Source organism: Euwallacea fornicatus, chromosome 20 (genome assembly GCF_040115645.1).
Source record: "Euwallacea fornicatus isolate EFF26 chromosome 20, ASM4011564v1, whole genome shotgun sequence".
Lineage (NCBI taxonomy): Eukaryota > Metazoa > Arthropoda > Insecta > Coleoptera > Curculionidae > Euwallacea > Euwallacea fornicatus.
The window spans coordinates 3,075,712-3,101,274 of NC_089560.1; the positions used below are offsets into that span (position 1 = coordinate 3,075,712).

The window sequence follows — 25,563 nt, forward strand, 5'->3', positions numbered from 1 at the left end:
AAACTATTACCATTCAAATAACGGGTGATCATCAAAAATCCCTTGCAATAGGCGGTGAACTGCAAACGTAGAGTTTTCATCAAGCAATGTACTCTTTACAGAAAAAAATTTCTCCAATATTTCAACGCCTACATGAGGATTTTTCTTCAACGATTACCCTTTATTATTGGGATTCGTTTATAGACGGTTGATTACAGTAAAAATAAGGTTTAAAAGAGATGTGGAACAATGGAATTTTAACGCTATAGTTAAAATACAACTTTTGACTCCTAAAAGAACGACATTTAAAACATTATAAAAATATTTATATAAATATTCAATCCAACTCATTTACACATGAATAAAACAGTACGCTGGTGGATTTAGTAAGAAAATCATCTTACCGAGCCTCGTAACGTATACCCAACACAAACTAAGCCCTATTTTATACACAAAAACAGCAGTCATAGTGTCGCACTATTTCCTGAAATGTATATTTTTCATGGAAAGAAATCTGTCGGTGAATGATCGAGTAAGAATTTCCATTGATTATTTATTCGATTAAGACTAAGGCGGCAAACCATGATAGCAGTTTAGCAATGTTCCTTAACACGAAATACATACGAATATTTATAAACAGTAAATTATATCAGTCTTCCAATAAACGTGGGGTAACTACAGCTCGGTACTCTCCTGCCTGACGGTGGCCGGTTTCCCTGGTCGAATAACAACGTTATTCGTCTCCGAAATTAAAGGGACTGAGTAATTAGTCAAACTTTCATTCGACAAAGTTTTAATCGGACCTTCTCCCAATTTCAACTTATCATCCAAACTCACAGTAGATGAGGCCGGTCGTAATTGGCAAATGACGATGCTTTTTGTCTCCTTAATAACAGGAATTGCGGTTTTATCCAAAGTTTCATTAGATACTTCAATGATGGTCTTATCGTCCAGGCTTTTAGTAGTCGGTTTGCATTCGTTGATAGAGTGGAAAAATTGCGACCGCAGCACAGCGGCCTGCGAAGATAACTTACGAGGCTTAACGTCATCCATGTCTATGTAAATACTGTCGTTAGATAAGGTGTCCTGAGCAGGGGACGCCTTGCCCACGTTGGACTTGGAACAGCGTGCCCTGAAACTGCAGCTACTGCCTATACTGGTTTTCTCAGCTTGATTAGCAGCAATAAAACTGACGTTGTCGTCGAAACGTACACGCTCCGAGGTGCAGTCTTCGGTTGTCATGCAGCTGCAAGAGTCGCTACCGTTGGCAGGCTGGAAGAAATATTTTTTACTGATGGCCGTCAAAAACTCTTCTTGCACGCAAAATCTTTTAAATGGTAACATGTATAGATTTAAACTACAGCACCATTTAAATTTTTAGAAAAATGTCTTATGTGTATCCATTTAGACCCCCCTCATAGGAATGGGACCCCTCACCGACAGAAAAATTTTGCACTCTTTCCAAATCCCTATGAGATGCAATTTTAATCTTCAAAATTTATTTTTTGTTTCAAGCTTTCACTTGAGAAATACATATTTGTGAAATCTCACCTTGTAGTTTATCAAGGAGCCAGCCAAGGCTCGCACGCTGGCACCTCCATCATCCAAAGTAATGCTAGCGTTCACCGACTCAGTCAGGCTACTAAGACTGAAACGTTGCGCAGACGCTAAGTCGGCCTGAACTTCCAAGCGTTGCGCCGCTTGATGAAGACTACCTGCCAGTGCTACCTAAAAGAAAAGCGAAACCGACCTTGCGATTTTAATTATACAGACAGCATTCAGTACTTACGGTACTCGCACTTTCCCTATCGGCATCCTTCTGACTCCCCGACGCCAAACTAAGACTCACTTCCCCTATACTGGGATTGGCGGGTTCCTTGGTGCTGATTGCGTCTACCGACGTCGTGTCGGGTGGAGTAGTGGGTTCATCGGCCGCGGATGAACCCCCACAACCACCGCTTCTGCACAACGAAACGGGTACTACTCCGTACACGTAAAATAGCAAAATTGGCACGCCAATGCCCACGGCTAAACCTGCGAGTAGCGGTGAGATTAGTACCTGGAACAAATGGACTTTGTTAAGTTGCTTGTAATACTATTTCAATAGAGAAAATGCATAAAAAGCTCTATGTTGGGGTATCAGCACGATTGCATTGGTATGGCTATCGAGACATTTCTGAATATAAAACGTTACCTCACAGGGGTAAAATAATCCAGACTCCCCAGAGTTCGAGATAACGTAGTTCTTAAACTGACTTGTTCGCCAGGAATAATAAATTAATAACAAATATGCGACTGTGTAGCGTGTGTTCAAACTCCCAAATGTTTCATCGTTAGTGAGTCAGAATATATCGCATGAAGTGGCAACTTCGCGTAATAAATAAAGCGAAACGCATCCGAACAAGATAAAAGGGTGTGGTGGGACAAATGGGGCTGTATAAACGGGAGGAAAGGGCCATTCCCGTAGGAAGCACATAACGATAAGGGGGAGAAAACAGTTCAATTAGTTTATATTGTTGCTTGATAATTAAAAAGGGATGTCGCTAAAATGGGGCTGTGCAAATGAGGTATTAAAGAGAAAATTGACAATTAACGAGAGGCACTTGTTGATTAAAATAGAATAATTTAAAACAAAGTCCGGGTCATTAAAGATGTTCATTATTATTTGACAAGTTGCATGTGCGTTCTATCGAGGGGCGTAGGGAGAACCTAGGGCATCGTCGCAGCACTTCCTCGGCAGCCATTAAGACACAAATGCAGTGCGTTTACAGGATTTTTTCAACGGGAAATACTCGAAGCCTTCTCCAGGCCACTTGTCTCATGGAACTTGCCTCGGGCACATTTCGACGTACTTTGTTAAGCAACTCTGAAACATTCGCTACAGTCCGGCGAGTTGAAAATCGAATGCGACCTTTCAAAAATAGCGGCGAATAATCGCCTTTAAACGCATTATTTATAATTATTAATATCTCGAAAACGATAAGGGCAGAGTGTTCGGGATACAAAATTTCCTCAGAGATTCTCTTGGAACAGTTCTAGAAAAATGTTCCATCCTACACGCAGACATCCGGTATAATGCGTTCTGAATTATGTAATAAGTTGTACCCCAACTGAGGGGCCATTTTTAGACAGAATTAAAATGCTGCTTAGTTCAAGTTAAGGCGTATTACAGGACCCTCGGATAATAAATACATAATGGCCCTATAAAATCATAACTTGCAGGATAGTTCGTGGCAACGTTGCAGCAAATTGGACAGTCTCTCCCCAGTTTAGCCTTCTCCTGCAATTTCCAATCCCACTTCAGTCGCATTCTGACCGTTCGACCCGGTTTCCTGCAGATCCTGCGAGTTTCGCTCCGCGCGCGTTGCCAGGGCGAGGGCTCGATTTCCAGAGAGGTTTGCGGACGTGGGGCGTTGCATCTTTTGGGATTCCTCAATAAATAACGACCCCGCTGCTCCTTACGAAGAACGCTGCGAACGTTGGACACATGCGAATTTAGGCCAATACCCCAAAAATGTCCGACAGCGAAGAGGAGGGCAGCGACAACACTAGCGGAGTGACCGACTGGCCCATCACTGAAGAATGGCTACAGGCGGTGTTGAAGGAGCACCACAAAGACTTATCCGAACCCGCTGCTATTACAATAATTGAATTTGCAGTGAGACCCGGGTGCGAAACTGGCGAAAGCGTCCTCTCCGATATATTAGCAGTTACCGTTACTTATTGTCTGAGGTACAGAGAGCGGTCAAATTATATTTAAAAAAAAAATCAGCCATGATAAATTCAATGTTATCTTTCGGTTCGTAGGGGAGATCCTGAAGGTCGAAACCACAACCTGAATTTCATAGTAAAACTCCTGCCTCAAGATCCCTTCAGCAGGTTTTTCGTGACCGAGGCCCAATTCGATTTGCGAGAAATAAAGTTCTACACTCAGGTAATTGCGAATTAAAAATGTAGGGGCTGCGAAGCTCACATCATCAACCAGTCTCAACAAAGATGATTTAATTGGAATTACGAAAGGTTATGATCTCATCTGATCATTAAACACCCGTTAACGTTATGTGTCATCCATTTGGGAGGTTGTTATGTAAATTTGATTACTGCGTTGAAAAATTGATTTATTTTTATGGCTGTGTATATGAAAATTTTCACGATACTGATTGCACTTATTAATTAGCTTTAATGCCATCAGCTCTGACGCACTACGGTATTCATATTTTTCGCCTTCCTGCGGTCAATTCAAAGCGGTTGGGTATTTTTTCGTCCAACAAAATGATATTTTAGCGTTTGAAATGTTAAAAATATTATTTAATTATACAGTGTGACCGAAAAAAATTTTTTTAATATCATATTAAATTTGATTTTAGGACAAATTACATTTCAAATAGCTTAAATTCCCACGCTTAAATGCTCACTCCTGCATTATATGATCGAAGAAACGTGCGCATATGTAAATATTTATTTATAATATACGGGATGATGTTAAGGCGAAGCAACCGCCAAGTTTAGCTCGACATTTTTTACCCAATTAACCCTTGCCGAGCAAAAAAATGTGTTTTTAGGTAGTCCCAGATGTTCAAGCCTTCATAAACGAAAACCTCACAGAGGACACCGCAGACTTCATATTGCCGATCCCCAAATGCTATTACGCCCATTATAGTCCTGGTGAAACCGAACCCGAGCCCATACCCCCTTCGTCCGTCTTAGTTTTAGGGAACATTAAACCCGACGGCTATCAATCCGTAGATTTCGCCACAGGACTTGATGTACAGCAGGCCAAAGCTGCTGTCGCTTCTATTGCCAAGTTACACGCCGTTTCCTTATGCTTGAAGGTGTGACTTAGTACCCGATAACATGACGGTTTTCAATTACGAGTTTTTAGCTGAACGAAGATCGCACTTTGTCGGAAAAGTACCCTTTCCTGTTCCAAACGTCGCAGGCCTCCGATTCGTATCAGCAGCTCGTGGAACGGGGTCTCCCGCAGCTGTTCGAGTTCCTCGAGGCCAAAAACGACCTCAAGGAGGTTTTAAACGAACTAAATGACTTGCGTCCTCACACCAAGGAAATCATTGAAAGCCTGCTCAGCCCCGCGGAGCCCTTGGCCCTCATTACGCACACCGACTTCTGGTGCAACAACCTCATGTTCAGGGAGGTGCACGGGGTACGTCAAAACACCAAACAAAAAATCGTTTGTTTAACATCACAATTACTACAATTGCTTTTTCTGTGAAGAGTTGCGAATGTGTCATTCTGGATTGGCAAATGGTAACCTACAGCAGACCAACTAACGATTTGGCCTTGTTATTGGTTAGCTCAGTATCGGCGGATTTAAGGCGCGAGCACTCAGAGGAGGTCCTGGACCTTTACTGGGAAGAGCTCACCTCTTTATGCAGGAAACTCAAAGTTAACGTTGAAGAGACGCTGGGATACAACCGAAATATGTTGGGGGAGGATTTTAGGAAGGCGCAACTGCTTGCTTTACTTTTGTGCATAGGTAAGAGGTGAATACTTCACACAGTACTTAGACATGAAAGAATCTCTTTTAGGATCGGTAGATTTGGCCTTAGGAAACACCCAAATGGAAGATCGATTGGTGGAGCTCTTAAAAGACTTGCATAAAGATCAGTTACTAAACGTGGCTATATGCAAGCAAGATCAAAAATGAAGAAATAGCACAAACCGTTATTTTCCGGGTGATATATTGCTGTGAGAAAATTTACAAGTCAAATGAAGAAAACTTGTGTACTACGAAGAAATTCGCTTCAACTTTAGTGTACTGATATACGAAGAAAATGTCAAAATATACTCGAAATGTATTATAAAACTAAGATTTTTCGGTCACTCCTAAATATTAAAAAAAAAGTTAAAATAGTTCGCAATAAATCTAGGGCTTAATGTCTACTTAATAATCCGATCCTTGAACGTTGCCAATTAGTCCCTATCCCGCATTTTGCTAGCGTTTTCCTTATGTGCCAAAAATAGTTAACTTTAACCATACTATTACCAACTAGGTCTTGTATTATTGTGCATTAATGTCGATGCATATTAAAAAGCCATTAATAAACCACCATCACGAGTTTTATTGAAGGTTAAACGATAAATTGTCTAAGTTTACTTATGGATTCCCAAGCCCTGGACTACAAATAAATTCTGCGGTAAGCCGGAAAGAAATCGATAATTTGAATTTATTTCGTGGGCGATGAAGAATAAATGGAAAATAATGAGCAGAAAATAAAAAAAAAGCGCCACGTGAGGTCTGCGTAAGTTTTCCCGAGGGCAGAAAATTTTTTGACCGCACATTCGCCCTCGTCCAACTAAAAGAAACGCCTCGCTTACAGGGTGTAACATTTAACTTGAGACAACGCATCATCCTGAATAATAAGCACTCTACGAAAAATACCTATTATAAAAGTTTAACTATTTCGCGAGGAAAATGCGTTGATGAGAAAAATTGCTGTCCCTCTGCCCCTCCTTACTCAGGGGATGGGGATAGCTTTGAATCCTTGAATGACATATGGCAGATTCGAAATCTACGGCAAAAAGTACGTAGAATTTGTCGGGAACATTTTTTTTTAATTTATGATAGATGGCGCTGTGATCAACAAAATTTAATTTTCCTTTCTCTAATGACTTGTCGAAATGTTTAATGAAATCTGCTTTATCCCCATAGCCTCCAAAAGGAGTGGCAATCGGCTCTATTCTCATATATATATCTTCCCTCCAGATTTCAACCTTCCAAGTTTAATAACAAAAAAATTATAAGGGCGAGACACCTTCTTGAATCATCCAGTATATCATTCAGTCCTCCGAGTTGTTAACTTTTAATAGTCTAAGGTAAGCTATTAAGATCGGTAGTGGGTTTATCTTTGGTGGTAAGTTCTCTTTGAAATAGAAAATAATTTTTTTAATTCCTGCAGTAGATGTTTGCATAATGAAACTAGTGCCTTAAATTCGCAACTTTTTCTCCATTTTACTAAATCTGGAAACGTTGCATATTACTTTCTATGATGTATCCTTCCCAACACCGATCAGCAGTACCCTTATAAAAGGCAGGTAGTACCGATATCACTTCGTCGTAAATGATTCACTCGAACGTTAGCTCGGCGATGAATAAGACGTTCGTGTTGCGTGCTGCACTAACCATCGAAACAATCGGATTTTCTTTGGTTCTGAAGACTCGTGTGGTGCGCCTTTAGTGCATCTATGACTTATTGAGTGAAAGCGAATACTTCTGTCCTGATTCTGGCTCAAGCCTTTGGTGCTCGAAGGTGAGTTTTGATCGTTGTTCCTTGTGGTGAACAGTTAACTTTTGTAATGTCAATGAGAACGACGAAATTAGAATTTTAACTGAAAGTGGCAATTATTTGCAATTTTGGCTCGTCTGGGAGGTACTTAGAGCCATCTTTGGACATAGCCGCAGAGTGACATTGCACCTTGAACTGTTTCAGAGTTTTTGTTTCAGGTCTCAACTGTGCGCACGTCTACTTCAACTCCAAACTAATTCGAAACAAACTGTTTTGAAATTTTTTCTCGGGAAGGAAAATTGATTTTTTCATCAATTATGTAATATTGAATTTTATGTGTTTCAGGTTTCAACTGTGACGCCTTTGCTTCGAGCAGAAGTTAATTCGAAACTCGCACTGTTTTGAAGATTTTCAAATCCTTTTTTCAGGTATTAATATAGAATTTCTTTGTGCTCTAAGTTTCTACTGTGTGATGAGCGCAAAACGTACCTGTGACTCACGTCAGACATAGGATTCCAAGCATTAAAATTTTCGCTATTCTTCTTGCGTATCTTAGTTGCTCTCGATAAGAAAAAATAATTTCAGCTCTTTTTACACACGAATTATCGCAATAAATTTTAACCGATTTGAATACCCATTAACATCGACCAGTACCACACGTAAGTAAACAACATTTCTCATGCAAGATAATATTAGAACTTATCGGAACGGCATTCAATAGCGAAATAAAAATAAACAATAAAAAAAATCATATTTTACATACATTTTTCTTCTTACGGACGGAGAAAATTTATTAGATCGATAAACATTTGTTTCAGTGATTAATGTAGCTTTCCTTTTGATGGTGAATTGGTTTATTAAAACAATTTCATAATCATAAGACTTGTTTGAATTAAAAAAATCTTGGTTTTAACGCTAAAAAAATGATTTTAGAATGATCAAAGACGCTAACTTGACGCCGTAACACTCGAATCTAACAAATAAAGTACCATAAGGAAGAACATGAAAAGAGCTTCAAAATTATATATCACTTAATCCCTATTACCATTTAAACTACTTAAGTGAGTGATTCTGCAAGGTTAAGGGTTCAAAGAGGCGCATTGAATTCTGCACAAAGTGTTGACCCTCAATAACCAAATCGATGGATTCCGGCGATTAAAAAAGATCTACCTTGTTAGAAGATAATAAGGGTGGGAAGTTTTTGAATTGATACTTGGTATATAAATCCTCCTTTCACTCTGGTTATGAGAGTCCTAAAGTGAATTGTACCTAATGTATGCGTTCCCAGTTTGTTATAATACTAGCGTGAGCTATGTATTAAATTTGCGATTTAGAATTATAAGTAAGGAACTTACCGATGCAATTACTCCTCCAATTATAGCAGCATTACGTTTATGTCTATTGGCTGATCTGTATCTGGCGAACAGCTTCTTCCCAACCCAGACAGGAATGCCTGAAGAGAAAACTTTAGCATTATTTAATGTAAAAATTAACATTATTTACTGAATCAATGTGATTTCGAGCATATGACAAATCACACTGAGAGTAAGAAACTCCACTAATAATAATTGCTCTCAAACAATTTCCCTATATCATCGAAACAAGTAGTGTAATCTAATATCGCTAAGGGTACCAGCCCTTAAAGTAGTTGTTTCTATTTGTTTCCCTTCAAACAAGCAAAATGTTACCTATCCAAGTTAAATTTGGGATAAATGTAAAGGGTGTCTCAGAGGCCATGGTTTAATTCTTAGGAATTTGTTACAGCATTATGATTTCCTTAATAGATAACACCTAGCTCCGTTTGTCACTTTGAGTATACTTCAGAATTATATTTTTTTTTACAGTACTTATAGCTGATTGGTTAACTCAGACATATTCGTGCTCGAGATTACTCACCAATGACCATTGCAGGGACGGTAATACCAGCGACTAGGGCGATCCCAATAGGGGCACCTACAAGGGTTCCAAGCTGCCACAGAATTTTCTTCTTTCGAGACCATGGTTTCTTTCCCCAGAAGGTACATCCCGAAGGACTAGAAAAGTAGAAATATTCTTATATCAACAGTACTAACAGAAGTGAATATTTTACCTTAAAAAATGAAGATCGTTGATCTCTTTCATGCACAGCCAACAAAATTCAGCACCGCAGACGGCGCACATCATGTGGTTACACGAACCGTCGTCCATTTTTACAATCAGGACTTGACACCTTGGGCAAGGCTTGATGTCGTCTGTTAAAAGAAAAATGAATAATAATTCAGTTGTATGTACATCGAGTTTAGGAATAATGAAAAAGCCTTAAATTAAACAAAAAGCCGATGTTGCGACTTATACTTAAGTTTTCTTCGTAGCCGCAAAAATCGAAAGAGTCCTGCAGAGCACGGCATTCGAACACCAACGTAAAAATTATAAAATGATTTTTTTTTAATATCAATTAAGATGACTATAAAACAAAACACTCGTCCGCAATGGGAAAGCACACAAGTGACCTATTTTTGAAGGTTTCCCAAGCGTGTATTCAACTTTGGTAATAACTGCTCTGTTTTGTAGTAATTTAATTCAAATTCCAACACACTTATATATTCTATTTTGTTAATGGAATGTTGGGGCTCTCAAGAGTGTCTTTAAGATTTTTAGCCGTCAGGAATATCCTCGATATAAATGGAACAGCAGCCATTTTAATATCTTTGAAGCTGTTTTATTGGTTTTAAACCCAACATTGTATATTTATTAATGGAAAAATTGACTCATTCGAATGGTTAAAATTACATATTTGGAATTCACGCACTGTGTTGCGAATCCTGACTATAAGCTACAGACGACGAACGTATGTTAGGCGATCGCTGAGCCCTGGCAGCATCGCAGGTTTGATTCGGATGCCATTCAGCTTTGCAATGGTAACAAAAGTACGAGTGACATCCCGGACGTTCGCAGCGCAGTTTCGGACAACTCGCACATTCTGAAGCAATAACCGCAAAGCTGCAATCTGGAGCCGGACACCATCTGGAAGTTCCAATTGCAACATTAGGACGTAACTAACCAAAATAAATTAAGGAAAGCGAGTAACTAAATGTAAATGTACAAGTTAGAGGAAAAATTGAGTGCAAAAAATGCGATCATCTTACCTTGTATCCGGGTCGACTGCAAGCACCCTCCGCACCATGAAATCTTCATATTTTTCGAACAAGCCGGGGTTGTTGAGGATAGTTTTAATTTCTGAAATGAACGACCAGTACCTATAATAACGCGTGTTTATTAAAAAAAACCAAAAGAATCGTAAACGTAGGGCGTTGATTAAGCCATAAGTTTTCTATGTACAAACATAGCATAACCTTTGGGAGACAACTCATCCAAGACATGCCTCTGATATTTGAAACGCCTACTTGAGGTTTTTTTTAATAAACGCCCGTAGTTTGTAAATGCACATTATAGTGCACATAAAGAATTGATGGGAAAGATATACATTTATTAAGGTCCATATAAATCCTCAAATTTGTTCATGAAAGTTTAAAATGAAGTTTTATCAACAAAAAACTGCATTTTTTTCAAATCAAAAATTAGATATGTGAGTGCATCTGCATTGACTTAAATCGGCAAGAAAGTTGCAGAATTTTTTTCTGTTAACATTGATTCCACACAATTTTTCCGAAACATCTCCTGCTTTGCGAAAACTCACTTCATCCTTTATGTCCACTTTCTGTACATACTGTATTTAATTGTTTTCGTATTTGGGCAATTCACTTACCGATGAGGGTACTGGAAATACCAAACAAATCAAGCAAAGCGAGTCTTACTCCACTCAGTTTATATTTACATGTAAGTTATGTCCACATTTTGCCCACCAGACATCAACAGCGAAGAAAGCAAAGAGCTATTATGATATTAAATTTGATGTACCGGATGTTTGGGTTTAGAGTGTTTTGAAAGGATTGTCCCATTCCCCGGCTAGATAGGGAAAAACTAGCATACATCTCAACAGCTCGAGTTTCGATAGAATTAGTGGCGAAAACTGCATTTCAATATCTTCACAGTCCACGGCGCTAGAGGATCGTCCTAAACAAAAATGTTTTGATTAACTTTGAAAATGGCCGGAATCTGAAAGACGTCCTCTAGCACCCTGGACTTTGGAAATATCGAAATGCGGTTCTCTTCATTAATATTTTCTCCAAAATCGAGCTCTTCACGCGTATGCTAGTTTCCCTCTATTTAGTCGGGAAATTACATTTTCCTGTCAAAACACTCCAAATCCGAACGCCCTGTACTTACAACGCCACTAGGCCAGAATTTGTTGCTTTAGAGGCCCTCATCGAAAGCTTTAGTTCCCAATTCGAACGAAAATTTGATTACCATTAGGGTGCATCGCCTCTAAACATTCCGGGCAAGATATGCACACCCTGGACTCGGTGATCTCCACCCGAAGGTAATGCTGGAAGCACGTGATGCATGCCCGATGCCCACAAGCATTTAATTCGCAGAAATCGTCCGGTGAGAGCTCTGCTAGACATAGTGGACATTCCCAATATGGATGGTTTGTTGCGTCACAACTCTGAGGAGAAAGGAAACAGTTTTATTTACGACAAACCCAAGTAGCTACTTAGAACATAACTTCCAGAAGCAAGAATAGTGTAAAAGGTCAGAACCCTGTAAGACTTTGATTCTCACAGGAAGTACCTTCCAAATATGTTGCCGAAAAGTGAAAGAACATTAAAAGTTGCCCCAATAACGGTTCGAGAAGTATCTACGTGAAGCAGAAAATCTACCAAGCGACCTATTTTTCATGTAGAAATTGCATGCACGCCGGGCGTAAAATTAGTGTTTCGCACGCAGCGATTGCGCCTTGGTAGATGTTCTGCAAAAATTAGCCCCATGATGTACTAAGACCCAGTCTTGCGACAAATTTACATCTATTAAAACTAACGGAGAAAATTCGCATTTTTATACATCCATTGTAATTCAAACTTTTGGCTTGTGATGCGGGCGACAAAAGGTAATTTTTCATAAAATCGTCCTGGTAAAATGTGTACACTGATAACATAGACATCCCTCCCCTATAAAACGTTGAGAAATACTTAAATAACTAGATACAAAAAAACACAAACCTTGGTACTTGAAGCGTACATAGACGACTTACTGGTGGCCCGAAGTAATTCCCCTGAATGTCGGTCGGTGTCCTTCGATGTATTCGGCGACTTGCCATCGAGAGCATCTTTTCCTAAACATAATGTTAAACTTAACTGTAATATTGTACAGGATGATTCATTAGGAATTGGACATGGCAGAATCCGAGAGACATACCTTACGCCAATGTTGCGTGTATCGAAATTACAGGGTGTCAAAGGTTGAAATTTCATTTTAAAATTCCTTAATAATTTTTTGTGTTGTGATGGCATCAACAGCCGAACGTAGGTTTTGCAAGACGACAAGTAAGAAGTTTGATCTAGTTTTTATGTAGTTCCTAGACGACCCCACTTACGACCTACCGCTCCGGTGTATTTGGTTATCTTGTCTCATGCGTACAACCAAGGTCGAGTTCTACTGAATATAACGAAAGAGTGGCTGTTTTCAGTCAAAAAAGGTATTCTCTGGTAATTGGCATATCTCCCTTTGTTTACAAGATTTTCACCCATAAGCTAGTTCAAGCCACGCCATTTCAAATCCTCAAAAACCGTAGTGGCTGTCGTTCGTTCGCATAACAACGCATTATTTAACTATTGTTACTTGAGCTTGTCAAAGTAACGAGACTACTCTTTTGACAGTTGCTCTTTTTAAGTACGCAAATGTGATTTAAAAGTAACAATACCGAGGCGTAATAACTTGCGCTTTAGCGAGATGCGCGCTTTGATCTGTGCTTTAGCTCAAACTAATTTTATGAGACTTATTTTTCATTTGTTAATGGCCTTTCGTTTTATTAATGATTGAAAGAGTAAATTTTGTCGTTAGTTTTTTTTTTGAGGAATTAAAGATTTGAAATGGTGCTACACGAGTGAGCTAATAGGTGAAAAGTCTCGTGAACGAAGCGAGATATCGGATTTAAACGAGCGTGCGTTTTTAAAATAAAAATAGATACCCTTTCATGATATTGAACAGAATTTGACCTTGGCTGCACTCATGAAAAAACATGACCAAATGAACCGAAGCGGCGGGTTGTGACTAGTGACCTCTAGAAGCTACGTAAAAATCGGATCAAAGTTCTTGCTTGGCATCTTCCAAGCCCTAAGCGTACCAATTTTGGAGTCGACGCTGTGAAACCCCGAAGGGTAAGTCAGGAATTTCAGAATGAAATTCCGGTGTTTAGCACTCTGTAATTTTGAAACACGCGACGTTGGTGCAGGACACGTTGGGTCCAATCGTCGTAGTTTGGTGTCTCCCATCTCGGGTTTTGCCACGTCCCGTCCCGAATGAATCACCGTGTACAAAAAAATAAATAATTCGCCAGTTACACCATTTTCTGAGTCGAGTATGTTATTACAACGAAATCTTCAAAGACAATACACAAAAGTTATTTGTGAACTGCGTTGTTTACTAACTTTATATATATATATATATATATATATATATATATAATGGAAATTTGCCCATTATTAACATATCACGATGTGTAATAAACGAAGTTACAACCATGCTATTTACTGGACACCATTTCGGTACGAATTAATTTGTTTGTTACTGTAATCCCCTCAGAAGGGGAGCAAATTTACTTTTGTACAACCAAGAGTAAGTAAATTTAACGTGAATTTGTTGATATATAACGCCTTTGTTAATTTGCCAAATTAATTTTACGTTCAAGGCTGCGAAAGTCTTTGCTGGGGCATTTAGAAAATTAGTGGAGAGATAATTTACGTATGCGCCACGACAACCGTTGTAAATGAGTTCAAAATTCAAACAAACAATGGTCATAGTTCCACGCAAATCGTGTTTGATAAATTTAAGTGAGTTGCTTTCGCTTTCTGGGAGGTACACACAAAAAGTGAGGTAAAAAAACGCAATGGGACAAACGAAAATTGATGAACAAAGCTTAACGTGAAACAAAGCTTTAGTTCGCAACGAACTGTGCTAGTCGCATTACTTGGAAATCCCAATGGCAAATCCTAACAATAGCGATTCGTAATTTCCTCGTTTTGGTGAGGCATTCGGTATACTTTGTACAGAACGTGCATTCCACAGATATATTTAAATCGTTATAAATTGGTCAGTTTCGTGATTTGAAAGGCAGTAGTTATCTTGACTGGCAAATTTACAGTATGTTCTTAACGTTGTCCCAGCAAAAACATGGCTTCGTTGACCTTTGTAGTAAACCAGCTGTTCTAGATAAACCGAGACGCATAGGAATTATTGAAACGGATATCGACGTGCAACTTTGTTGGTTCACGTTTTGGCGCTATCCGTGAACCAGGTGTAGCTACATGTGCAGACAAGCAAATTTTGCATTACCAGTAAATTGGCGTCAAACATAATTAGCATCAGTAAACATGTTAAAAGCAGTTGAATTTTTTGACGTCAGAATCGCGCTGTCGCTACTAAGCCATCCATGTCTAGATCCTCCTTGACGTTTACTACGTCCCTGAGAGGAGGTGGGGTTGTGTAGAATCTTTCCTCTGGGCTCTTTGTTGTCCTGAGGTCAACAACAACATTTAGAGCCTCACGATCTTGAGGACTTTTACGCCGCTTACAGCGACGCCTTTCGCACCGTGTCGGTCCTTGACACGCAAATGATTCCTGACACTTCACATCTGTCGAGAACGGAATTGTCACCCCAAAGAGACGGATCTTTCCAATCACGCTTGGGGAACTGAACAATACCCGCTTCGATAGACGTCGTTCCCGTTGCCACGTCGAGGCCTGCTATAGGGCCGGAGTGGCCGAACGGGTCGTCCGCCAGTAGGTGGCCACAGGACGAAGGACAGGGTCCCCCCCGGGGGCACTCCAACGCCGCACTAAAATGAAACGTGTGCCCACGTAAAATAGTTGCGATCGCTCTGCATTTCGACATATTGCGGATCCGGTTAGTATGTGTCGTTTCAATGCGTTGCGCTTTGACTGTCTCAAGAAGCGATTATCTTACTTGTAGAAGTAAATCATTGGTAAATGCTGCTTCCGTGTTCGAGGGCCTTTGAGGTCCTGGGAGAGGCTAATTTTAGCCGTCAGGTTATTGAGTGCCAATTCGAACCCACTTAGTAAAATATGATCCTCTCGATAGGAAAACCTTCGTGATAATGCTTGGAACAATCTGTTAACCTCAGGACCTCAATTGCAACTTTTATAACTTGTAAGAAAAAGTACTGATACGTGAAACAAAGAGGTTTATTGGGTTCCAAATTTCGCAACTTTTCTTCTCATACACTGCTACGCAGCTATGAAAATATTCTGAAATGATGGAGCAAAACCTGTATTTTATTTCCTTGATGAGTAATTGTGCTAACACCCACTAAATGAAGCTAGGAGCACGGCTAAAAATAATAAGACAAAGAAATACTTATCCGACTTGTCCGAGCTGGTGATAGCAAAAGTGCTTTTTCCGAACGACAAATATTTTTATGGTAATTTTCGCCTTGACATAAGGCTGCGTCAGCCATTAGGAAATTGATTATAAAAGGAGCTCAGGGTTTAAATTATTACTTTAATAATTATTTAATCCTTCCAACCGATTAATTATTCTTTTCATGACATAAAGGTGCGCAATGAACAAGTAAACAACAGTTACTATTCTGAGCATATTTTTCAAACTGCTAAAAACATCGAGATCCAAGCTATAAATTATTTACTGACACCTCATGTAATAGTATGAGCAACGTACAAATCAGTTTATCCGAAGTTATTATAAAACGCATAAAGAACAACTACGGATCTTACGGAAAACCCTCAATTAGTATTTCACCTGTGGTACTAGGATCGACTTTCCGGTAAACTTTCGTGGAAGTTCCAACGCCACTTCCAGAACTCCGCCTGCGGGTCAGCGGCGACGAATAAATCAACTGACGAAGGGACCAACGTCCAGGGAATCTCTTCTTATTTCTTTGAGCTCCCACGCACGGAGACAAACCCGCGGCTCCGGCATCACCATTATCTAGAGACCCTCTCATAATGGTGATATTAGACTCTTATTGATCGAGCACTGCTTTCTACTCGTGGGGACATTGCGAGGTGCGGATATGTTTTCCTAAATTGGAAAAAAAATGATTCATAACCATAAATACGCCTCTCGTTGATATCTTAATAATATATTTGAGATTAACGAATGAGTTAAGGGTAGATAAAGAGGATCTGACGATCTTGTTAATGTGACTGGGAAATCTAAAAAAAAAAAAACACGAAAAATGACGTCACAATAAAATTTAATATGAACATGTTCTCAGTTTTCAGAGAGATATTAAAGATATCGGAATGTTTAAACAAGGAAAACAACCTTTATCTTAAATGTAAATATCACAATGTCGGTGTCTTGCTGTCCCTGCAGTATCTTTACAGTTGTCAAAGGGGTAATTTTTAATTTTTTTTGCTTCTCAAATTTCAAGTCTGGTATATCCTTGGCCAAATCCTCTACAGGACAATATGATAGTACAGTGTAACGGGATTTCTGAAATTTGATTTTGGTCGTTAATCCACGCTCGGAGGAGACCATTTCGCGAATTTCTTATTTTATTGTAGAAGTTCATACAATGAGGTGAAAAAATTTAGCATGATAACTCGCAATTATCGTATTACGTATGAATACGCAGCAGATTTTACCGGTTTTTGTCACGTGACAGCCGGAGTAACATCAGTTTCACTATTTCAAATAATAAAGGTTCTGCATATGGAGAAACAGCAGGAAATGGCTCGCGCTTGCGCAAGAGCACATTCGAACCCTACACGGCGGCAAAAGGCTCTTTTAGTCGAATAAATCGTCATCAATTCTAATTAATCTCAGGTTTAATTCAATTTTTGATATTATTTCTATTTGACTCTCGGAAACTCGAAACGAATCTTTTCCCTAAAACACTCAGTTACTGAATCTGTTACTAAGAAATGACATTCACCTAGTGAGCTCTCCCATTGTTAGGTCTATCGGCGTTTGAGTAATCTAAGGACCCATAAAATAAGGCCGTATTTTAAAAAATTTCGCCAATTCATTTTGAAACGCTAAAACTGCCCTTTTCATACGGAACGTCATGTATACATAAGCAATTATTATACTCCTACGATTTTAAATATGTTTTTACAAAATGTCGCCCATGCCAAACTACTTGGGCACAAACATACTAAAGAGATTTTTCCGTTTATTTAACCAGACTTTAACCCAAACCGATCCTTTACTTAAAAATTCAGACTACATCGTTGAGATATAGACAACCGTACGAGGTACACGCTTACAATTACTGATAAACAGGTAAGTAAGTAACAATGAGTACACGGGATATTGGAGTTTGGATTATAATCTCCATGAATTTGGCTGAATGCGTTTTCCTCATTAATATTCATAGAAGAACGGACGGAAAGATAAAATTTCTGTTTCTCGGTTTCGGGAACTTTAAATTTAAAACGACATTTCATCGAGGGCAAAATTGAACGAAACTGCCACGACTTAATCCACCCTCTATCCGTTTCCAAGATTTCAGTGATGAAAGTTAACGTGCACGTAAGATTCGCGGTTCGAGGGCGGAGAGATAAAAACACAATTCTCAGAGCACTTATTTATTCTCCGTGAACCAAAAATGGACACAACCCGGTGTCCATGCACAGAACACGTCCCCTCTTCGTGAGAGAACCGATAAGATGGAAGGGCTGCCCCACCCTTTTTCCCACGGGTACCAAACCCCTAAACGTCATTCTCACCTACGCTAAAGGAGTTTCTAAACAGCCCTCTGTTCCCACGCTAATCTGGGGAAGAGTTTGGTACCAAAAGCCTGTACCACTTTCAGATAGTGCCAATTAATGGCCTTAACAGAAACAAGAAATGCGAAGAGATCCATGACAGCCCTTTTACCATTTTCTCGCACTAATCTTGGGAGGAATTTAGAGCCAGAACCCCATGATATTTTCGGATAATTGATTAATTGTTTCAACATGGACAAAGAATGCTCACACGCATATATCATGTGCATTTAGTACACTCTAACTGCTGATCAAGGTTTCCAATGATTTTTCGACCTTTGGATCTCATTACAGAACCTCCTTAGAAATTATTTAACATAAACAAAACGCGAAAAATAAAAATGTTCGAAACTTCACTGGTTAGAAATACGATATCCGCAATGCAAATAGAACGCTCTTGTTAACACATACAGGGTGTCTACTAAATGGTTGCACTAATTTCAAGGGGAGATTCCTGGTCACAGTGTACGAAGAAAAAAATCCTAACGAACGTACGTCCCGTCTTGTTTCGTTTTCGTGATGCAGCGTGTCGAAGTTTTACTCTCTTCCCTCGGTTTTTCACAAGTATTTTCGCACCTAAGAGCGACACCTCGATGAAATTTAGAATTCATGGATTTTCCGAGACGAGAAATTCAAATACGACATCGGTTTTGCCGCAATATGTAGGGGGCGCCACCTGCAGCAATGTTCTTGCGTTAAATTTACCCTAACGATTTCAGGACCCCGCATTTTGACTTCTTACACATTTGCATCTCGTTCCCCCGTCAATTCTAAACAAAAAAGGTGCGGCTTCAGTCATGCTGGCTTCATGTGGCTTCAGTCAGAGCTTCTCAGAGCAACGGTTTTCGAGATATCGACGATCAAAATTTCTTTGCGTATCATTTCACCGAAACATTAATCTATTAATAAGCATTTAATAATAGCCCCCTACATATTGCGGTAACGTCGTTAATCAGTCTCAAAAACGATATTTCTCAAAAATAAACTTTCACGATTGAAGCGATGTCGTTCCAGAAAACGATTCATTTCATCGATGTCGAAGAAAAGTACTTTTTTTTTTTTTTTAGTTTCAGCTTCGAGGCGTCCAAAAGTACTTTTCTTGTGTCTTTACCATGCAGGGTGTGAAAGATGTGTGCGGCAATGTGTTTAAGCTGGTCGGTCCCTGGCGAACTCAACCAGCGAAATGAGATTAAAAGACGCTACTTTAAGGGGCCCTAACTGTTATCGATCATATTAAAAAAAGTATCAAATTCTACCGAGTGCTTAAAAGTTATTTAATAAAAAAACGACTTTCAGCGGCGTCTTTTAGGGGCCTATACCTTGGTGGAGGGGGTCTGTAGAATTTTTTTTTTACAGGAACCTGTTATGTCATTTTAACACCCTGTACAAGTACATACACATATATATACATTATGTATACATATATACATCACATAATACCACAAACTATTATGAAATGCTCGGTGTTTCTAGTGAAAGTACCTCGGTTTGCCAATTTATTGCTTCACAAACTAAATTGACACTTCCGTAGCTAATTTCATTCCCATAATTTATTGGACTCACGTTTAACGGAATCAATTTCTTTGGACCTTCAACGGAGAGTTTTTGGGAATTCTTTCATTGATTTAATCTATTATCTCTTCACATTAAATTTGCCTAATGGAATATGCAAGTGCAGAGGCTATATAAAACAAAGGATTTTTACCGAATCCTAAATCAACTTTACAATTAAACCCAACTGTTTCGTCAGGCAGATACAAAAGTTTACAAACATGCAATTCAAAATTCCATTCTTGTGTAAGGTTCACAAATCACTACGTATTTGTGAAACCTTGACTTTTATTATTAAAAAGTGAATAAAACTGGGGAATATCGTGAATAAAGCATTAAGGTCAAATCGGTATCTTGTTAGCTAACAAAATTAAGAACAGGAAAAATTTGGGTTGATTAGTTTTGATATAACTTTCTCTTTACAACAAAAAAATCTTTGAACAGCTAAAAGAGAATTAGTTCTCTTACCAACGGCACGTATGATTTTGTACACGTAATATGTTTCGTATCACGTTGTATAATCATGGGTGGTTCAAGATGGCTCGGCTTTATAGCCTTTTTGCCTTTAAACTTAGCAAGTTGAAATTTTAAGGGAAGCTGTGTGAAAATAGGGCCGATTGAATGACGTTAATTGCGTTTATCTAACACTTCCGGTTTAACCGGAAGTGACCTTAACTTGCAACTTTGAAACAAATTTTTACGTTTTTGGACTCTAGAAGTCACGTCTAGTCTAAAAATACGTCATTTCAAAAAATACGTCGTTTTGCGGTTTTTCCCCGCAGGTAAGGTTGCTAGGGGTGTTCTATTTAAATTAAGCAAGTTATTTCCTTTCAAAAAGAATGCAATTTTCATGTTATTTTTTGGACGCACTGTATGAGATATTTCAATTTTCATAATTCTGGCATAAAATACGTCTCATATCTAAGGTTTGGTATGAATTTCGATTTACTCCAGTTTAAACTTCCTTCAAAACAAAGTTTTTAAAATTGCATGATTTTTTTAAAAAAACTTAATTATTTCGAAATCCTTAAGATTTAGGACAAGTAAACCTTAATGAAACTTACATTTATTTTTCTCAAGAAATCTAAAACGATATTAATATATGGGGCGTCCTATTTAAAAAAACATAACTTTGATATTTTTCACTTATTTAGAACACCCTGTATAAAACGAAAACAATTTTAGAATGTACCCATAATCGAGTTCTATATAACGCAAAAAAAAGAAATTCAAAATATTAAATTGTTTAGCCGTAATCTTCCGAGACCGCACTAAATGACCACCCTGTATATATCACAATATTTGTTTTGCCCGCTTGAAACTGCTCCTTGGAGGTTTCCGAGTGAAAGAAATTCCATTAACGTTAGAGAGACAAATTTATAACTCACTTAAAAAACATGAAAATAGTTTCAAGGGCACATGTAGGCACGAATGAACACCTCACAGAAATAGAGAGTTTTTATGGTACTTTTATGTGCCATAGATATAAACTGCCCTTTAGGCCTACTACTAGTGACATAACCTCATCCACACCCACAAAATTTTAAGTCAAATACTAATTCCCCCAGCCTTGTGTGTTTACTCAATATCAATATTAAATAGTCACTCCTAAGAGCGGTTTGTTGACTTACATAAAATCTATATTACCATTTATAAATGAAAGGGAATAACTACGCATATTTATCCTTCATAAAGTGCTGCAATAATGGTTATTAATAAAGCTAATTTTAGTATTAAGTGCTATACTTATATAACGTACCAGCGCTAACGTTTTGTTTATAGGAATAACCCTCATTTCCAACTAACTACTTTATTATAAAATACGTTGAAATAATTATATTATAATTGGAAAGTTGTGATCTACAATTAAAAAAAATCACATTCAAGTCTGAGCTTCATAATAATCGTTTGGTTGCAAAGCTGCATGTGAATAGAGAATTTTTGGGGGAAAGAAATCTTGTAGAAGTAAAACCTTGGCATGATTTGGCAATTCGAAAAATAACAGCAGTTGCACTGCGGAGAAATCAGACGTGTATTAAATTAATACTAACTAAATCCTATATTCCAAATCTGCTATATATCAGTTAACATTTAATACAGTATAGCAAAAGCAAAACCAAACTGCAACGATATTTCAACAGAAAAAAAAAAAGAAAATAGCATGTCAACTTAAGTGAAAATTGATGGAGCTTATACATAAATTATTGAACAAATCTATACATACTAAACCTAATAAGCAGCCATAGTAGCTGTCGCATATGAGAACATTTGCTTTCAATCTAATCACATATGCATGACAAGTGATCTAAATTTCAGTTCTCCAGCAGAATACTTAAATAAAATGGGGTTTCGATTTTTCCAAATGCTCCCGTTGAAAAGACGTTCAGAGAATGCGAAGATTATAGAAAATATGAAATTCAACTAACTTGGTTTGCAAAACTAATTCTTGAAATAAGAAATGATCCACATACTTAATTGAACTGAGTAATGTAAAAGTATCTAACCACGTACTCAATCGACTTTTTTTCTGAAATTATTTTCCAAAAATTTTTGAATATTTAATAGTTGACACTCTCTGAATGGACTACTCGGCTTAAAATAATCAATTAACCTAATTTAATTTTAGTTACTTAAAAATTTGGTTCCTATCGATATTTCTAGTGCGGGGCAAGCAAAAGTATAGTCTTTGCTCGAAGATCAAGATCAAGACAGTGATTCACGATCCTAACTCTGACGTTATTATTAAATTTCAATATGGATGTGTAAGCGTTTAAAATATAAACGCTTGAACTTTCAATTTAATAAACTTAATTAAAAACTGTTCTATTTTTTAACATCGTTATTTTAAGGGACAAAGTGTTGGATAATTGGACGAGATGAGAAACAAACATCAGTGCATATTGTCCAAACAATTATGTTGCGTATTTTCTAAATTTTACGTATTTAATGAGAATTTCTACATGGAACAAAAACATTTTTTTTAGTGTGTAAAACGCTAGAAGAAAGACAATTAGCAACTCTTATAATTAAGGCCATGACTAGATGAAAAATTATGCAATTTTTGAATCCACATTAATGTTATTACGTCCACTGTGACAAGAGAAGTGTATAATTCCAATCTGAAGAATATCCCGTTCGTCATGTCTCCTCACATTACTGGAATATTTAGCTGTTGTTTTCAGTATGTGGCAATTCAATAATTCATTTTAGTAGTAAAAAAATCAAATTTTCAACTCTTTAAGGTGTATGAATTGCATATAAAATTCTTTGCCAAACAAAATTGTTATCAAATAATGTAAAAATATTTGTCTCTGAACACTAATTGATGGTACTGACAATGAAATATCAATAAGGCCTTGAGCACGAAGGTAGCTCAAGCTAAAATTTCTATTTATGGAGAAAACGGTCTCTAAGTTTTTTTGCTCTAGTAAGTCTAACGTAACATTGTTGGAACTCATCATCTAAAACAGTATTCTGTTTTTTTTTTATTATTATTTTTTCTTAATGTGTAGTGAAGTCTTAAATGTTCAGTGCTGTTTTATAATCAAAACTCAACATATAAAATTTTATTAGTTGAACCGTTTTCGCACTTAATACTTGAAATATGACATCTCAGTTCACGAACTTTCTAGTCAATGTAAACCCAACACTTTCATGAAGAAACATATTAATTAATTTGTTTAGTTAATTCAGGAAGAAATTGTCAGTGTAATACTTGCTTGAATCAAGTTAACAAGAATTCAGCTTGACCAATAAAAATTGAGAACTTGCTTATTGGCACTGTTGACAGAAAACATATGTTTTTTGTTTACATTTTGGTTTATACTATCAGGAAAAGTTTAACATTCTACTTAAAGATAAATAAAATCTCAAACTGCATGATGTAATGAATCAGTGGTAGTCATTCTTTGGCAAAATGTTGCTGCACATTCAAATACAAATAAAGACAAAATATTCAGGTACTATGATTGCAAAATTATCATTGATACAGGATTTACTAGCTTTGATCATCATACTACAGTGCCTTACATTTAACCAATAAAATGTTTATTTTTTCACCTTTCCTTTCCCATATTTTTTCTTTTACACTGTGAGATTTTTTCAAAAAATAGAAACTACAGCAAGGAAAACAAAGGATTTTATATGCTTACCAACCAAGTACTTAGTAAGGATAAAAGTTAACAATATGTTAATGTTATGTATATCAACCTATAATTTTAGCTTTATGAAACATATATAATGGTGGTACAAAGTGGCATCACTATTGGAGCTGACAACCTACATATTCATTCTACTTTTTGAATCAAGCTCCCATTTACTGTTCCAAACAAATTATACTGTAAACCCACAACTGATTTATAGACTTTGAAGATTGACTGAAATGTCAAAACATGCATATTGCCAAAAGTAGTTTGCACCCAAAATTTTAGGTAAATATATTATAAACTTAGGAGCTGTGAGGACTTAGGCCTATTCTCAAATTTTATTACACACTCAGTATTTTAGTAAACAACCATTTTGAGAGTTATGTTTATGGGTTTTTTTTTCTGCATGTTTAGACGTAGGCTCCGCCTAGAATCGTTTTGAACAACAATTTGCAACACCCTGTACACCTTGAAACATGGCAATGAGAACTTATACATGTGTGATGAATGTACCCTCAAACAACTGATAAGTTCATGAATCATGTAGGGTCCTGATACTCTTTTATATCAAACACCATCTAAAGATAAGCAATAAATAAAGAAAAATCAATTTAACTGTCAATATTCCATACTGCACCTAATGGTATGGTGCATATCTTTCTCTGAGGGGGATGATGCAAATGAGGATTCGCGCCATCTACAACGCTTCAATACTTTTTGAAACAATGTGTTTGGAGCTGAATAGAACTAACTACCCGAAGTGGAACACGGCAAAAACTACTTACCTATTTTCTTCCTACTGAAGATATCTTGAAGTTTAAATTGTGCAAATGAATCACAACACAATGGGCGTAGGTTGTCCATCAAATAAGAAAACTTGACGCGAAATTTTAGCAATATTTTAGTTGATTTCTAGAGTATATTGAACACAGATGCCAGAGAGTAAGGAATTACTTCATTACGGTATTGTGTACACTGCGTTTTTCGATGTTGAGCAACAGCAAAATAGAAATTAATTCAAGAAATCCACTAAAAAAGGAAAGTGACAAGTGACTGTCGATCGAAGGTTTCTTTGAAGTTTGAGATAGACGGCGACATCTGTACACATAACGACACATACATATAATAGGTATATGTCGATAATCATATGTAATCCGAGGTCAAATTTCCCGACTAGTTTTCAGGAATCTATAATAGTCAATCATGAAAAAAAACCTTTTGCAGGTCAATTTTTAAGTTTAAACATGGGGATCTAGACCGCCCTAACAAATATGAGTTCGATTAAATTGGGGCAAAAAAAAACGATACAATTTAAAAAGAGTTATTATATATGACGAAAATGATCGAAATAAAAACATTGTTATGAAATGCGACTAAGAAATCTACACTATGACCAGAAAATTTAGGAAACTACTATTTTGTATGATAGGGGCGAATAAACTGTGATGAAATTACATTATTTTAATTTTTTTGCCGAATTTAAAATATGATTAACAAAACAACAACTAGTCCTGTTTGCCAATAAAAATGTTTCGCATTAGGACCTAGCTATTAAATTTTTATTGATATCTTTTGAGTATTATTAAATTGTTACACAGAAGGGGACAAGTCAGTACTTTCTCAATTATACTTGAGCCTTCTCAAAACATATGTCCAACTCTACACCATACAACAATATATATGTGGGCAAGACTTATGAAAGCAGTGAGGCAATTCGAAATATTATTCCCTAACAAGATCTACTGGCACGAAGCATTACAAAAGGTACTTTCGTAGTGTAATGTACCCTTATA

At 37.4% G+C, this 25,563-nt stretch overlaps 2 protein-coding genes and 1 long non-coding RNA gene across 5 annotated transcripts; 2 read left to right on the forward strand and 1 right to left on the reverse strand.

Annotated features, from left to right (window-relative positions):
- Window position 1: 1 nt before the first annotated feature.
- Window positions 2–24,828, reverse strand: LOC136345645 (E3 ubiquitin-protein ligase RNF19A-like). 2 transcript variants are annotated; one of them, XM_066294153.1, is made up of 12 exons: window positions 24,556–24,828; window positions 16,099–16,380; window positions 12,323–12,435; window positions 11,571–11,769; window positions 10,349–10,439; window positions 10,012–10,226; window positions 9,313–9,454; window positions 9,120–9,256; window positions 8,579–8,676; window positions 1,769–2,038; window positions 1,531–1,707; window positions 2–1,251 (listed from the first exon to the last, which is right to left on the reverse strand). In XM_066294153.1, exons 2-12 carry the CDS (start codon window positions 16,301–16,303, stop codon window positions 655–657), a joined length of 2,244 nt encoding a protein of 747 aa, XP_066150250.1. In that variant the 5' UTR covers window positions 16,304–16,380; window positions 24,556–24,828; the 3' UTR covers window positions 2–654. The 2 variants fall into 2 exon arrangements, with proteins under 2 accessions (XP_066150250.1, XP_066150251.1); XM_066294154.1 differs by lacking the exon at window positions 16,099–16,380.
- LOC136345590 (uncharacterized oxidoreductase dhs-27-like) lies at window positions 3,265–6,049 on the forward strand. The gene is made up of 6 exons (XM_066294070.1): window positions 3,265–3,711; window positions 3,787–3,913; window positions 4,542–4,811; window positions 4,862–5,140; window positions 5,212–5,473; window positions 5,526–6,049. The coding sequence occupies exons 1-6, from the start codon at window positions 3,494–3,496 to the stop codon at window positions 5,642–5,644; spliced, it is 1,275 nt and encodes a 424-aa protein (XP_066150167.1). The 5' UTR covers window positions 3,265–3,493; the 3' UTR covers window positions 5,645–6,049.
- LOC136345648 (uncharacterized) lies at window positions 7,034–9,554 on the forward strand. 2 transcript variants are annotated; one of them, XR_010733182.1, is made up of 2 exons: window positions 7,034–7,247; window positions 7,428–9,554. It is a non-coding gene; the product is annotated as an uncharacterized lncRNA (long non-coding RNA). The 2 variants fall into 2 exon arrangements; XR_010733183.1 differs by having other exon boundaries at window positions 7,442–9,554.
- Window positions 24,829–25,563: the final 735 nt, after the last annotated feature.